At 38.1% G+C, this 16,685-nt stretch overlaps 1 protein-coding gene across 1 annotated transcript in view; it reads left to right on the top strand.

The window, feature by feature from the left end:
• Nucleotides 1-3,374: 3,374 nt before the first annotated feature.
• IL18RAP (interleukin 18 receptor accessory protein) overlaps nucleotides 3,375-16,685 on the top strand; it is a 32,803-nt gene continuing 19,492 nt past the window's right edge. Inside the window, 5 exon segments of the mRNA XM_017864995.1 lie at nucleotides 3,375-3,623; nucleotides 5,466-5,518; nucleotides 6,640-6,807; nucleotides 7,274-7,598; nucleotides 7,694-7,877. Coding sequence (XP_017720484.1) covers nucleotides 6,738-6,807; nucleotides 7,274-7,598; nucleotides 7,694-7,877 — 579 coding nt within the window. The 5' untranslated portion in view covers nucleotides 3,375-3,623; nucleotides 5,466-5,518; nucleotides 6,640-6,737.

Here is a 16,685-nt window from a genome sequence, read left to right as displayed (position 1 = left end):
TAGAGGTTCTGCTCCCTCAACTCAACTGTTAACCCTTGAAGGGTTACCATAATATCAGACCAACTTTGCAGTTCTGGGATAAACACCACTTCTATCTTTGGTAGAAATGACAAGCTGGAGAGAGAAAAATTATGTTTCCAGGGAAGATTATAGCATACGTGTTATTAGATCACAACCCTGACCATTAATTGTTTTTGAGTTTTTATTATTTTCCTAAAATTTGGATTGAATCCCCAGTGAAACAGTTTTCACCACGTATCTCTCATATCTTTATTTCTTCCAAGAAAGACAAAAGCATACAGCTTCAAAAACTAGAGATAATTCAACAAGCAATGGAAGTTATACAAATCAGTGACTTGACTGGGATCTATCTAGGAATGAGCTTTCCTTGGGAAGCCAAGGAATGAAGGATGCCTATTATTCTAACCTAAGCAGAGTTTGATCATCAATGCTTCCGTGGGAAGATTTTTGATCAAAGAGGGGAGAAAAGAGAGAAGAAAAATAGCTCAGAGTAGTGTGAGCTATCTGAGGTATGCAAAATTTATTAGGCCCAGAAAGATATGAGTATGTGACTTCAGCCATGCTCCCCACCTCCCACCCCCAACTGCACTCATGCCTAGGGCAATTGTTTAAAGTCATTTTGCTTCTGACTAGCTACCTCACTCGTTATCTTCAGGTTCTTGAACATTGCGAGACAGATACCATGGATAGCCAATCAATAGCTTACGTTATTTTAATGTAATTCTTGCTAAACAACTTAGAAACTGCCTCCTATTTTCTTTTAAAAATCTACTTACGACTGCTGCTAATCAGAGTATATATTCAGAACAACTTGAATCTATGGTCCCACAATGTGATCCTCAAGGGCTGCCCAAATAAAGTATTTACTTATATTAATTATGACTCAGCACGTTTTTAGGTCAACCAGCAAAAGATCTTGCAGGTAGAAGACGGATAGTATATGTTTCTTGGATTAGATTCATGACTATGCACTATAATTATTTCTCTCTCAAAAATATGAATCGTTGGAAGTCAAAAAAGTGTTTTATTTCTCCTTGAACCATATTTCTGAGAAAATAATAGGTACGCACAACATGATTTGAAACATAAATTCACCAAATGGACTCATTTGCATTTCATCCAGGAATTTATCTCAAGTGAAATAGAATTCATTTGTCCAATGGTAACAGGATAACATATTTTTCCATCATCTATTGCTGTCTAACAAACTACCCCAAAATTTAGTGACTTAAACATAACATAATGACTTAAACTTAACAATGTATTATTGTTCACAATGCTGCAATCTGGGTTGGGCTCAGCTGAGCTATTCTCTATGTCACATCTGCTGGAGCTGTTCACTCACATGCTTGAAGCTGGGTTGGTTAGAACATCTGGGGCCTGGCCAAGCATCTCTTTCTCTCCTGTTCTCACAACCTGCCTAGCTTAGACTTCTTTACAGTAAGGTGATCTCAGGATATTTGGGCTTGTTACCTGGTGTCTGGCTCCCAAAAGAGGAATTGGAAGCTGAAGATCTTTTAAGAACCGGTCTGCAACTGGCAACAGTGTCACTTCCATTGTGTTCTTTTCATCAAAAGCAAATCACAAAGTCAGCCTACATTCAAGGACAGAGAAACTACATTTTATCTGTTGATGTGAGAAACAAAATGCACATGGAAGTAAATGGCTTTGTGAGGAGGTGGTGAAAGAATTGATGGCAGCTTGGACACTAGCTCCACAATGTCTACAGCGAGACTTTCCATTTCCTGTAAGACCTGTTCAAACTATTAAAGTGATCAAATTCACTTTAGGAGACAACTAAATAACTGAAATAGTTTGTATATTAGTTCCTGCACAAATCTCACATGAAATTGTAATTTCCAGTGTTGGAGGTGGGGCATGGTGGGAGGTGATCTGATCACTGGGGTCAGGTTTCTTATGATGGTTTAGCACCATCCCCTTGGTGTTGTCCACACGACAGTGAGTGAGATCTGGTAGTTTAAAAGTGGGTTGCATCCACCCCTGTCTTGCACCTGCTTTCACCATGTGATGTGACTGCTCTCTTTTTGCCTTCTGCCAAGATTGAAAGCTTCCTAAGGCTTCCCCAGGAACAGATGCCACTCTGCTTTCTGTATGGCCTACGGAACCATGAGCCAATTAAACCACTTTTCTTAGAAATTACCCAGTCTTGGGTATTTCTTTATAGTAATGCAAGCATGGCCTAATACAGTAACTTTAGATGCAGTTTTGAGGTCTGCATCAAGATCTCTGAAACTTCACAAGGACAGCTTCCAAACCTCCATTCACTTGAATATAGTTCCATTCAATGGTTATTGAACACTTACCAAAAACAACACCTTATTATTAGCCTTTTTGATTCGTTCAACCTCATTTCTCCAAAACTTCCCAGGTCTCCTGCCCTTGTTCTTATTACTGGGCCTGTTGCCACATGACATTGTAAGCCTGAAGCATCACGTGCCTGGAGTGTCTGTTTCACTGCTTCTTGTTACCACTCTTGGAATAGGCGTGGAACAAACCCTCATCGTCTCGGAATCCTAGGTAGATTCATGACCAGTAGTAAATACATTCTGGGGGCTCCTTTCTGTCTACAGTTACTAATTCTTCTTGTATCCTCCTACCCTCGCCTCAGGTAAACACTTATTTTGCTTTCATGCCAAAGTAAATTTAGTTTTCATTTGAATTTCATGTTATTCTCTATATATGTGTAGAAGCAGCCTGGAACTTTGATGTGCTCAGCTGTGCCAGCCTAACCTTTATTAGAATACTGGACTCTTGATGGAGGATGTTATCTAGACTTAACCAAGATGGTTTCTAGACAAAACTCATTATGATTATTGTGGTCTCAGAGTGTTTGAAGTATTAAATGGTTTCAGTTGCTCTAGCAAAGGAACAATGGAGTTTTCAATTATATGTTATATTCTGAAACCGCCTCTCAATAGGAACAGAAAAACCCCAGTAACTTTAGACATTAAACGTATTTTCCTTTGTGTATTAATAAATTATTTCTTTATAAAATTGGTGTTGGAGAGGTAATTTTTCTTTTTCAAAATTAGAAAGTTAATCACAAAATAGGCTTTAGTGTTGATCTCAAAGGTCACACTTTTGGAGGCTGGTTTTACAAGAAGAAAAACAAAACCCACAGTTGAGAAATTGAGTTGAGTTAATATTCTTCACAGGAAATTCCTGTAAAGGAAACCAGCTTACTCACTCTTTCAACTAAACCCAACCACAAACTTTATCTTGTCAAGGAGGTTGGTCAGAGAAGAGTTTTAGATGCTTCTTCTTCAGAGCATTTCCTACGGAAAGAGGTAGTTTACTTGATTTTCCTCTGTATGACCATCCATTTCACAATGTCAATGGTCATTTACAAAATAAGGTTTTCCTTTTTCATCCAGTTATAACCCATTATTTTTGAGCTGATGCGAGTTACGTGGCTACTGTGTCTTCTCCAGGTATCTCTCTGGATAGGAAGAAATATAGTAGAACCCTTCGAAAACGGATATTCTCACGTATTTTCCTTCAGATACAAAAGCCAGCAGTCACTGAAATAAGGACTTGAAGTTCCTTCCTCTTTTTTTATGTCTTAAGAGCAGGAAATAAAGGTAAGAGAGAGGTACTTTTTTTTTTTTTCCCCACTAGATTTCCTAACCAGAAAATATAAGTTGGGAAAAGAGTTTAAATAATTTAAAAAATGAATTGCTAACACAATTACTTTTCAAGAACTATTTTAGAATAACAAATGGGTTATTTACTAACAGAATTTTCATCTCCATATATATGGAGTCTTCACTAAAAAAAGAGGTGGTTATAAAATAAACCTGTTTATAGTGCTTTGAGCATTTTACAGGAAGGGCTAAGAGCAGAGAGATTCAAGATGTTTGCCAAATTTGAATGCCCATTTAAGCTTAACTGTGACATCTTTGATGGCAGGCACTATGGCTTCATTTTCTGTTATCCCTAGACAATGGGGTCTGAAGCCACCACGGACCATCTGAGAATCATAATGATACCAGTTGAATTAAATACTGTCACTATTACACGAGACCAAATCTCTGTCTGCAGGTGTTCTCTGTGTAAAGTGGTTTAAGTCTGCCTTTGATGGTGAAATTTCTCTCCCTGGTCCTCAGACCCCTGTTGACACTGCTTTCTCCAGAACTTTCCTCTCTCTTCCCCGTTTCCCACCACAAAGTTCTGTGGGGAAAGTTTAGTTCATTATTTCTCCCAGAGACAGCTGAAGGTGTAGCCTTGACAACTGAAAGAGAAATCTTCATCCTCTGACAAAAGATATGTGATTCTCCAAAAACGCATCTGGAAAATAACTGAAGAGATTCTGTAGATTCTCCCAGCGCTGTTAGACTCTCAGTTCCTTCTGTGAAGGACAGCGTATGGTGATGGGGAAATCAGAAGCTTTGAGACCCTCTATACCTAGTTATGAATCCCCCTGCTAATACTTACCAGGTATGTGATTATCATTGAGAATGGACACTGCCATTCCAAGCAATGTGAGCCTTGGTTGTCCACCTGTAATACAAGAAGGACAGCGCTCCGCTTCACTTTACAGAAAGTAAGTGAGGGCCACATTATTTTATTCCCATAAGCAGAGTCTGAGGCTTGATTTGGCTTAAGTTGTCCAGTGCTCAATAAATGATGTCCTCTGCATTTGTGTGGCTCCTTCCGATTCAGGGAAGCATGTTAGTGACGGCAGCATGGAAGACGTCACTTAGATATTAGATGGCCTTCAAAAGGTAGATATTAACAAGCAAGCCACACAGTGTGGGCGCATTGTCCCGCATAAATGAGACTTCCAGACTGGGCTTGGGCTCACATCGGTCAGTTGCCCACAATGCTGGCAACAGCTACTGTGACTCAGCACTGACCCACCTCCCCAAGCTCTGTGCTTATCCCTGAGCAGGACTTCCCAAAGATGTCTCCTGGATGAGCATGGTGGCTCTGACGCTTGTTTATAATGTAGGTTCCATTGTTCTTCTCCTTGAGAATCTGATTTAATAAGTCCTCGGGAAGCCCAAAATCTGCATTTGTAATTAGTGTTTCATGTGACTATTATAATCAAGATGATTTGAGAAGCACTGTCCCAGAGTGAAAGCTGAAGCCTGAAATCAGCCCCAGGCAGCCGGAGGGCTGAGGCCAGTGCGTGGGTGGGTGTATCCTAGGCAGTAACTGTCATCTCAAGGTTGGCAGAAATTCCTGAGGGCTGGAGGCTGCTGGGCATCGTGGTAACTAATTTGCGATAGGCTTGGACATTTGGACATAAATTGCAAGATGGTAGAGCTGGAATGATCTTAGCAATCATCTGGTCTTATGATTTACAAGTCAGGGAGCTTTTTAAAAAATTACAAGTATCCTGACTTACACATCAGAAATTCTGATTCCTTCATTCTAAGGTGGAGGAACTACTGATACAGTCCAGACATTTTATTTTGCAGGTAAGAAAGCTGAAGTGCAGAAAGAGACCACGTGATTTAACTGGAGTCACACAGTAAGTGAATTGCCATAGTAGATTGCAATGTGTTTGCTCTGACGACTCTGGAAGTGTTTATCATTTCTGAAAAACTGAGCAGAGATCATGTTTCAGAAATCGTATCTCCTGACCCTAGGAGAGTGCCAAAGGAATAATCTCCGCTCTTCAGGATCTCCCAATCTAGTGGGAGGACAAGGTATAAGGAACACCTCATCTACTGCAGCACGGTTAAATCCTGAACAAGTCATTACTGAGCTCCTGTTATTAGCACCATTCCTGGAGAGAGGCTGCAGGACTCAGAAAGACACACTCAGTTCCTGCTGGGATGGAACTTATATTCTAGTTGGGGAGAAGTTTTAGGAATAAGATATTTTCAGACAATAATGTGTGCTAAGACAGAAGTCATCGAAAATGAGAAGCAAGAGAGGTGGTTGTTGGCAAGAAGGGAGGGAGGGGCTTCTTTATCCAGGCGGTCAGGGAACGACCCTCCAAGGAAGAAATCAGAGATAAGACATGAGAGAGCCAAACGCTACAGGGTTTGTCCACGGTGCTCTGGAATCTGTGCTTCATCACATGGGTGGTGGGAGCTGGTGACGTCTTGGGCATGGAAATGAGATGCTCAGGCTTGCTTCTTAGGAAGATGTGTCTGGTGGTGGAGCTGGAGGACTGTTCTTTCAGAGACGTTGTGGACAAGGGAAAGGCAAGTGGGGAGACCATATATACAGAGTAGTATGTGCAAACATTCTCAAATTTTATCAGTAGGAGCTATATCTCTAGATTTCCTAACTGTGAAAATCTGGCATTTTATTCAACATGCGTCATTTTTTTCAGGAAAAGTTAAACATAACTCTTTCCAAATTACTCATGGAAATATACATGCTAGGTGAGCACATCAGACAAAAAAGGTTAATGAGGGGAAAATGGCATTAAAAGAACACACTGCATAGAGCCTAGGGATATCGGGAGCTTAAGATGATTTGTAAGAAATGACACAATTGAAACCCAATTGGAAATACCCACGTAAGTTTGAGGCAAGTGAAGGCCGGTTTGGGTAGGACCTGCCCTTTCAAAGCTTCCTGTGTAAGTTGCACTTTGGTCACTGGTCCTGATTTCTTCATTTCCCATTTCTTGATTGACAGAAATGAAGGGGATACGCAGGGCAGAGTTCTGAATCTCAAAACACTCCTCTAGCAATGGAATGAAGTTATTGGAGTGATGACAGGAACACGGGAGAACAATGCTCTATTTGGGCTGGATATTTCTTTGGCTTGTCTCAGGAGAGAGAACTAAAGGATTTAATATTTCAGGTAGGGATTTTCACTTTTCATCTTAGCACTGTGGGTCTGTGGTCAAACGTAAAGTGATGGATAACCTGATATATCAGCAGCATGATATATTAATAAACAACCTTTCCATCCTACTGCTAAAAAGGGACTGAGAGGAGAATTATTGGGGTGAACAGCTTTCAGCTGATACCAAGCATTGACTAGGTACCCTGTTACTGTAATTGAGTGTTCAGTGAGAGCAGCTGAAGAGGGATGAGCCAGGGTTCTACCGTCTTTTCCAGGAAACCAGGGCTGCTGCTGGTGATACTGGAGTCCACTGGGAGGGAATTAGAACAGGCACTTCCTTTCCCCTACAAAATGGACAGTGAAGAAGAAAGACACACAAGGAAGCTGAATCTCTTGTTAAATCAAGCACTAGATGTAAATGTAAGCTAGAATTCCATTTTCTAATGTGTTTCCATGTTGTTCTGTTTATTATGATTTTTAGGTTGTTCCACAAAAAAACTCCTTTGGACATATTCTACAAGAAGTGAAGAGGAATTTATCTTATTTTGTGATTTACCAGAGCCACAGAAATCACATTTCTGCCACAGAAGTCGACTCTCACCAACACAAGTCCCTGAGCACCTGCCCCTTACGGGTAGTAAGGACCTATCTGATGTTCAATGGTACCGACAACCTTCGAATGGAGACCCATTAGAGGGCATTAGGAAAAGCTATCCTCACATCATTCAGGATAAATGCACCCTTCGTTTTTTGACCCCAGGGGTGAATAATACTGGGTCATATATTTGTAGACCCAAGATGATTAAGTATGTTCCAAATGCATTTCTATCTGAAAACATTTCCAAATCTTCTATTATCTAGACAAAATGTCTATGTTCACAGGATCTTGTTAATTTCCTAGGAGCCCCTACGATGTAGCCTGTTGTGTCAAGATGATTTTAGAAGTTAAGCCCCAGTCAAATGCATCCTGTGAGAATTCTGCATCACATAAGCAAGACCTGCTTCTTGGGAGCACTGGCTCTATTTCTTGCCCCAGTCTCAGCTGCCAAAGTGATGCACAAAGTCCAGAGGTAACCTGGTACAAGGTAAGAGTGAATTCTCTAAAATTAATGTAAGAGCATTGTTTTCACGGTATCATCTTCATGGGTTTTTTTCATGGAAAACCGTGTTTGAGAATCTGGGGTCTACAGCTTCTCAAAAACTGGTCCTGTGCCTCTGCAGGAGATCTGACTTTCTAAAATAATTGTGTCCCCTGGGAAGCCACAGAGCTTGATATTCTAATTATTAGAGGCATCCTTTTGATCAACACTAGAAAAACTTCTAAAATGCAAGTATACTACACATGAGGTTAGACATAAACCTACTAACATCTGCTAATGTAGGAAGATAGGTTCACTCATTTTCACTGTCTTCGGAAAACAACAGGCATTGCAAAGGGGAAGGGAGCATCCAACACATAAGTCTTGAAGGGTTTGTGAAAGATAGGGAGCCTGAAATACATTTCCAAAAGGACAGCTCTTGGAGGACAGTTAGGACAAATCCAAGGTGGACCTCAGTGACAGATGTCTTGCACAGGTGAGATGATGGAAAGCAGTACAGTGCTAAGAGAAAAAGGGAACACGAGCAAGTTTCACAATGACTTTGAGCTATGAACCACAGGTACGTGAACTCCCATAACAGAAGAACTTCATATTTCCATCCTGTTTTAGAGTGTTTCCAAGTGCTACCAGATAACGAAATGCTGCCTAACCATCTCCTCCAACAGGGCCCCCTGTCAGTTGACTCTTGGGTGGTGGAATCCAGGAATAGAATCTAAATCGCTTCCTACAATTGCGATAACTATTTGAAGTCCAATAATTTGTCTTCAAAATTATGCACAATTTTGTATTCAACCTCATAATATATGTGTTTGTTAATATAAAAATATCATTCTAAATTGCTACTGATTAAAGTCAGAAAGATGAGTTATGTTTATTTAATGGTTTAATGCATCCCAAATTTTAACAATGACAGTCTCCTGGGGATACAGTTACCATGGTATGAGGAGACATTTCCCCACTTGATTCCTGAGACTCCATGCTAATTGGAGGACAGATGTTATCACATCCTTTACAGAAATAAATATACAGGGAGGACGAATGGCATGGGGTATGGTCTCACATTTGTGTTTTTATATGACACTGAAAGAATGCTGGTCTCAATAAAACCCTATTTTCAGAAACATTCATTTCATAACCTCTAAAATGAGGTTAGTAAGAAGAGCCAATAGTTTTGTTCATTATTTTCACTTCTCTCTCAAGAACAAAACTTCCTTTAATTCAAAATATCTGTCATCCAGGATGGCAGCTGTCTTGTCTTGGTGGGCTGTTCTCAGGCCAGTAAAGCAGTCCTGTCCCCACTATTTCAGATGAAAATGTGCTTGGCTTTTCAATGATCATACACCTGAAGTGAATACTTTTCAGGCGAGCACAAGTTGCATAATAGTTTCCAGCTATCTGCAAATATTGCTTTTATAAACTAAACCCTAAAACTGCATGACATTCACAAAAGGAAGCTCTGTTTCACTTCCCTGGGGCTTTGAGTGCAAATGTCAACAGGTGTTTCATGGTGGACAGGCAGCTACCCTAAGAATAGGTGAACAATGGCTGTTATTAAAATTGTACCTCTGACACAGATTTGAACAGGTCCTGGTTTTGTGAATTACACATATGTGCTTGTGCATTCACACACATACATGCATACACAAGCACATAGTAACCTGGAAATCACAGACCTATTGGCAGTAGTACATCACTGAAAGTGATGGCATTAGGCAGGAAAAAACACCTACTGCCTTTTTCCTTCATGCTAACCCCCAGATTCTCAGGTGGTGGGTGGGTCATACGTATGACTGATCTCTGAATAGAAGAAGCTGACACTGGCTGAGAGAATGAAAACATGGCTTTATTGAATTCAAATGAAACTGCTGACCGGGGATATACCCACCAGATATGCAGAGTATACAACTGAAATAAATCCCTGGGCTTGGAGTCTCTGGAGCATTCCACAATATTTTCATTGACAAATTAAAACAGGCTTGCAGACTGTTTTGAAAAGCTAATTAACACATACATCACCTTGCTTATTTTTTGTGGACAGGCATTTGAAACTTACCTCTTAGTTATTTTGAAATGTGCAATACAATATTATTGGCTATAGTTATCTTGCTATGAAATATGTCTGAAAACTTATTCCTCCTATCTGAAACTTTGTACTCTTTGACCAGTATTTCCCTATTCACCCTCTTCTCCCCACCAACCAAGCCCCCACTAATCATCATTCTACTCTCTACTTCTATGAGTTCAACTTTTTAAAGTTCTATATATGAGTGAGATATTGCAGCTTTTCTCTTTCTGTGTCTGGCTTATTTCACTTAGCATAGTTTTCCAAGTTTATTCGTGTTTGTCCCACATGATGGAATTTCCTTTTGTAAAGGCTAAATAGTATTTCATTGTGTACGTGTACCACATTTTCTTTGTTCATTCCTCTGCTGATGGACACTGAGGTTGATTCCATATCTTGGCTACTGTGAATAGTGCTGCAGTAAGCATAGGAGCGTAGTTAACCCTTTGCCGTATTGATTTCAATCTCTTTGGATATGTACCCGAAAGTGGGATTGCTGAATCATATGGTAGTTCTATTTTTAGTTTTTATTGATGAGCCTTCATAGAGTTTCTCATAATGGCTGTACTGATTTACATTTGTACCAACAGTGCGTTAACAGATTTTTTTTTTTTTTTTTTTTTGTAAAAGCCACTCTAACAAGTGTGAAGTGATATGTCATTGTGGTTTCAATTTGTGTTTCTCTGATTATTAGTGATACTCAGATTTTTTCATATAGTTATTGGCCATTTGCATCCTTTCTTTTGAGAACTACCTTTTCAGATCTCTTGCCTATTTTTAAAATGGACTATTTGTTTTCTTGCTAATGCAGTGTTTGATTTCCTTATATATTCTTGATATTAACTCCTTATCAGATATATGGCTTGTAAATATTTTCCCCATTTGGTGGGTTGTCTCTTTACTCCATTGATTGTTTCCTTTGCTATGCAGAAGCTTTTTAATTTTATGCTATATCATTTGTCTATTTTGTTTTTGTTGCCTGTGCTTTCAAGGTCATATTCAAAAAAATATTTGTCCATAACAATGCTGTAGAGCTTTCCCTCTATGTTTTCTTTTAGAAGTTTTACAACTTTAGTTCTTATATTTAATTCTTTAATCGATTTTGAATTGATGGATCATATGTGCTATGAGATACAATTTCATTCTTCTCCCTGTGGATAACCAGTTTTCCTAACATCATTTATTGGAGAGATAATCCTTTTCCCGTGGTGTGTTCTTGGCATTTTTTTTTTTTTTTAATCTATTAACTGTAAATGTGTAGGTTTCTTTCTGGGCTATCATATTCCATTTGTTGATGTGTCTGTTTTTATGCCAGTACCATGCTGTTTTGATTTAAACGGCTTTGCAATATATTTTGGAATCAGGGAGTGTGAAACATCTAGCTTTGTTCTTTTTGCTCAAGATTGTTTTGGTTATTTGGGGTCTTTTGTAGTTCCATATGAATTTAAGGGTAGTTTTTTGTATTTCTGTAAAAAATAACAACATTGTGATAGGGTTGGTTTTGAATGCATAGATCACTTTGAGTAGTAAGGACATTTTCTCAATATTAATTCTTCTGATCTATGGACACAGGATACCTTTATATTTATTTGTGTTTTCTTCCATTCCTTTTGTTAGTTTTTTTTTTATTTTTTATTTTTTTTATCATTTTCAGTATATAGGTCTTTTACCTTCTTGGTTAAATTTATATCCAACTATTTTACTATTTTGGTTCCTATGGTAAGTGGGCTTGTTTACTTAATTTCCTTTTCTGCAGACAGTTCATTATCAGTACAGGGAAACACTACTGATTTTTATATGTTGATTTTATGTCCTGCGATTTTAGTGAATTCTTTTATCACTTCTAACAGTTTTTTGGTGGAGTCTTTAGAGTTTTCTACAGATGAAATCATGTCATCAACAAATACAGACAATTTTACTTGTTTTTCTACTAAAATGCTTTTTATTTCTTTCTCTTGCCTAATTGCTCTGGCTAGGACTTCCAGTACTATGATGAAAAGCGGTGGTAAGAATGCACATTCTTATTTTGTTAATCTGATCTTAGAGGAAAAGATTTCAACTTTTCACAATTGAATATGACATTAGCTATGGATTTGTCATATATGGCCTTTATGGTATTGAGGTACATTCCCTCTCTGCTTAATTGGTTGAGGGTTTTTACATGAAGCGTGTTAAATTTTGTCAAATGATTTTTCTGCGTCTATTGAGATATGGTTTTTATCTTTCATTTTATTAATGTAGTCTACCATACTTATTGATTTGTGTGTATTGAATTGCATCCCAGGGATAAATCCCACTTGATCATGGTGAATGATTCTTTTAATGTATGGTTGAATTTGGTTTGCTAATATTTTGTTGTGGATTTTTGCATCTGTATTTTTCAGGGATACTGGCCTGTAATTTTCTTGTCCCTTTTCTGGCTTTGGTATCAGTGTGATGCTTGCTTCATAAAATTAGCTTGGAAGTTTTATTACTGATTCAGACTCCTTATTCATTATTGGTCTGTTTAGATTTTCTATTTCTTTATGATCTTGGTAGGTTGTATGTGTCTAGGAATACAGCTGTTTCTTTTAAGTTATTCATTTTATTGGCATAGTATATTGGCATATACTACTTCATAGTAGTTTCTTATAATCCTTTGTATTTTTGTGATATTGATTGTAATGTCTCCTCTCTCATTTCTGATTTTATCTATTTGAGTTTTCTTTTTCCTTAGTCTAGTTAAGAGTTTGTTGATTTTGTTTTAGTTTTTTCAATAAACCAACTCTTAGTTCTATTCATTTTCCTATTGTTTTCTCATCTCTATTTCATTTATTTCTGCTTTTATCTTTGTTATTTCCCTTCTTCTGCAAACTTTGGGCTTGATTTATTACCCTTTTTCTAACATCTTTTGGTGTATCAGTAGATTTTTTATTTGAAATCTTTCCTGTGTTTTGATACAGACATTCATTGCTATACATTTCCCTCAGGACTGCTTTTGCTGCATCCCACATGTTTTGCTACATTGTGTTTTGACTTTTGTTTGTCTCAAGTTATTTTTTAACTTCCTTTTTATTTCTCCTTTATCCCATTGGTTGTTTAGGCGCATTTTGTTTCATTTCTGCATATGTGCATGTTTTCCAAGATATTTTCTGTTTTTAGATTTCTACCTTTATGCCGTTGTAACCCAAAAAGATACTTGATATGATTTCAATTTTCTCAAAGTTTTTAAGACTTATCTTGTAGCTGAGCATATCCTTCCTGGAAAATGTTCTATGTGTACTTGAGAAGGATGTGTATTCTGCTGCTGTTGGATAGAACGTTCTGTATATGTCTGTTAGGTCCATTTGGTCAAAAGCATAATTCAAGGCCAATTTTTGAAGTTTATTTTCTGTTTAAATGAGCTGTCCACAGTTGAAATTAAGGTATTGAGTTTCTTACTATTATTGTATTGCAGTCTTTCTCTTTCTTCATTTAATAATTGCCTTACGTATTTAAGTGCTCTAATGTTGGGTGCCTATGTATCTACAATTGTTATACCCTTTTAGTGAATGGACTCTTCATTATACTGTGATCTTTCTTGTCTCTTTTTATAGTTTTTGACTGAAAGTCTATTTTGTCTGATATAAGTACAGCTATCCCTGCTCTCTGTTGGTTTTCGTTTGTATGGAATATCTTTGTTCATCCTTTCCCTTCTAGTCTATATGTGTCCTTATTAGTAAATCTCTTGAAGGCAGCATATAGCTGAATTTTTAAAAACCCATTTAACCTTTAAACGTCTTTTGATCGGAGACATATTGTAAATATGTCTTACATAATATTTTATGTAATGATAAATATTAATCATTACATAAATATATCTTGATTAATCTATTTACATCAAGGTAATTATTGGTAGAGAAGCACATGCTGTTGCCATTTTGTAACTTATTTTCTGTGTTTTTTGTTACTTTTTTCTCTGTTGGTATCTTCCTTTGTGTTTTGATGGCTTTCTTTGGTGCTACGCTTTGAATCTTTTGTATTTGTGTTTTGCACAACCACTACACGTTTATGTTTTGTGGTTACTATGAGGCTTCCATAAAACACTTGTAACAGGCTATTTAAGCTAATAACAACTTTATATACAAAAACTACACTTCCATTTCCTCTCCCCTACCTTTTATGGTTTTGATGTCAAATTTTACATTTGTTGTAATTTCTATTTGTTAATGATTTATTACAGCTAGGTTTGTTGTTATTAGTTTTGTCTATTAACTTTCATAGTAATGATAAATGGCTTTATATACCACCCTGACATTATTAGAGAATTATGAATATGACTATGTATTACCTACTACCATTGAATTTTTTACTTTCATATTTTTTGTTATTAATTAGCAGGCATTCATTTCAGTTTAAATAATTCCCTTTAGCAATTCTTAAAAGTAGACCACCTGGTGATGAACTCCCTTAGCTTTTGTTTGTCTGGGAAAGTTTTAATTTCCCTCTCATTTCTGAAGGACAGCTTTGCTTTGTCGGCAGTTTCTTTGGGTTTTCTTCCTTCAGAACTGAATATATCATCCCACTCTCTCATGGCTGATAGAGTTTCTGCCGAGAAATCCACTGACAGCAATATTAAGACTTTCTTGAACATGGTAAGTTTCTCATCTCTTGCTACTTTCAGTATTCTTTCTTTGTCTTTGAATTTTTGACAATTTGATTATGATGTATCTCGGTAAACCCCTTTTGGGTTGAATTTGATTAGCAACATCTGAGTGTCCTATGCATGAATATTGTCTTTCCCTAGATTTGGGAAATTTTCAGCCAGTATTCCCTTAAATACGCTTTCTGACTTCTTTTTTCTTCCATCTTCTAAAATTCCTATTATGTGATTCTGAGTTCCCTTGAAGGTGTTCCATAACTATAAGTCTTTTCATTCTTTTCTTTTGCTCCTCTGACTAGATAATTTCAAATGTCATCTTTGATATTGCTGATGCTTTCTTCTGCTTAATCAAATCTGCTGTTGATATTACAGTTCAGGTATTACATTCTTTATCTGTAGGATTTCTTTATTTTTCAAATAACCACACTTCAAGGAGAAGGATTTCTATTTAAAATTTTTTTTTTCTGTTTCTCTATTAAACTTTTCATTTTGTTTGGGAATTGTTTTTAACATTTATTTTATTTTTTATACATATTTTCTTGTGGTTTCCTAAACTACTTTAAGAGGATCATTCTGAAGTTTTTTCAGTCATTTCTTAGATCTTTACTTCCAATTTCATTATGATAGCTTTGTTAGTTTCTTTTAGTGGTGTCATATTTCCTTGATTTTTCATAATCATTGGTCCTTGCATTGGTGCCTATGCAGTTGAGGAAACAGCCACCTGTTTTGGTCTTTGTAGATGATCTTTGGTGGTAGCAGACCTTCACTATTTAGTCTAGTCTGGGATTCCAGGTGGGCTAGTTGGTAGCAATCCCAGATAAGCAGACTTTGGTGTTGAGTTTTCTAGGTGGGCTTGGCTGTTTTCTGTGCACTGAGGTCAAGTGGAATTGCTTTCTGTGCTTCACGTTCCAGTGAGACCACTTTCTGAACTCTATTCTAAGGTTGAGTGGCTGGCTGGGCTCTGTGATTGCCTCTGATCAGGCAAAGCTGCAGACTGTCTTCCCAAATAGTCTGCAACTTTGCCTGATCCGAGACAGTCACAGAGCAATACCCTTCTGTCTTCCATTCACCCACAATATGAAGGAATTGCTTAACTAAAAGGGCACTCAAATGCCCTACATCTGGCTGAGAAATACTGTTGTTAGAATGTGTAGTTCAGCAGGACAACATGCCAGGCTGTGAGGCAAAGTGAGTTCTCTGGGATTGCTACTTAGCAATTTGGGATGGGCAGGGGCAGAAGCTAGGCTACACAGATGTGTGTGGGCTTGATCTTACTTCCGGGACGGGGATAGCCCTAAGCAGAGCATTGAGGCTTGATTGGGTTGCCACTCACCTTCTGGGTCTGGGTGGGGCCAGCTGCTCCCTCTGCAGATAATTGCTGACCTGTGCTTGCCTTCCAGCCCGGGGAAGGCTGCAGGAAAGTGCTGGGGCCCGGCTGGGTCACCATGCTTGGAGATTATTAATTAAAATATTTAATGACTGAAAACGTCAGAATTAAAGTGAGTTATTTATTATTTATTCTACTAACTTTTCTATATATTTTCTAATTTCTAAAATGAAATGAAAAAACAGCCTTGGCGTAAACAGACTTCATCTTAAATAAATAATAGTTACATTTAATGTAACAGCATTTTATGACCTTCAGCTAAGCAAATCCTTGACACAAGTCAAAATTATAATGAAGGGCAGTAGGAAAATCTCTTCTGTATTGGCCTAGGGCACCGAGATATGAGTTTTGACAACATTGCTGTGACCTCCTGTTAGTAGGACTTGCGCCTTGAATAACATTTCCATTGGTGGTTTAAGACAATCTAACTCGGCCGGGCGCGGTGGCTCAAGCCTGTAATCCCAGCACTTTGGGAGGCCGAGGCAGGTGGATCACGAGGTCAGGAGATCGAGACCATCCTGGCTAACATGGTGAAACCCAGTCTCTACTAAAAAAATACAAAAAACTAGCCGGGTGAGGTGGCGGGCGCCTGTAGTCCCAGCTACTCGGGAGGCTGAGGCAGGAGAAAGGTGTAAACCCGGGAGGCAGAGCTTGCAGTGAGCTGAGATCCGGCCACTGCACTCCAGCCTGGGCGACAGAGCGAAACTCCATCTCAAAAAAAAA

This window comes from Rhinopithecus bieti, unplaced genomic scaffold (genome assembly GCF_001698545.2).
Source record: "Rhinopithecus bieti isolate Rb0 unplaced genomic scaffold, ASM169854v2 scaffold_76666, whole genome shotgun sequence".
Lineage (NCBI taxonomy): Eukaryota > Metazoa > Chordata > Mammalia > Primates > Cercopithecidae > Rhinopithecus > Rhinopithecus bieti.
Note: the sequence above shows the minus strand (reverse complement) of the source record. Positions and strands in the feature narration are given on the sequence as shown.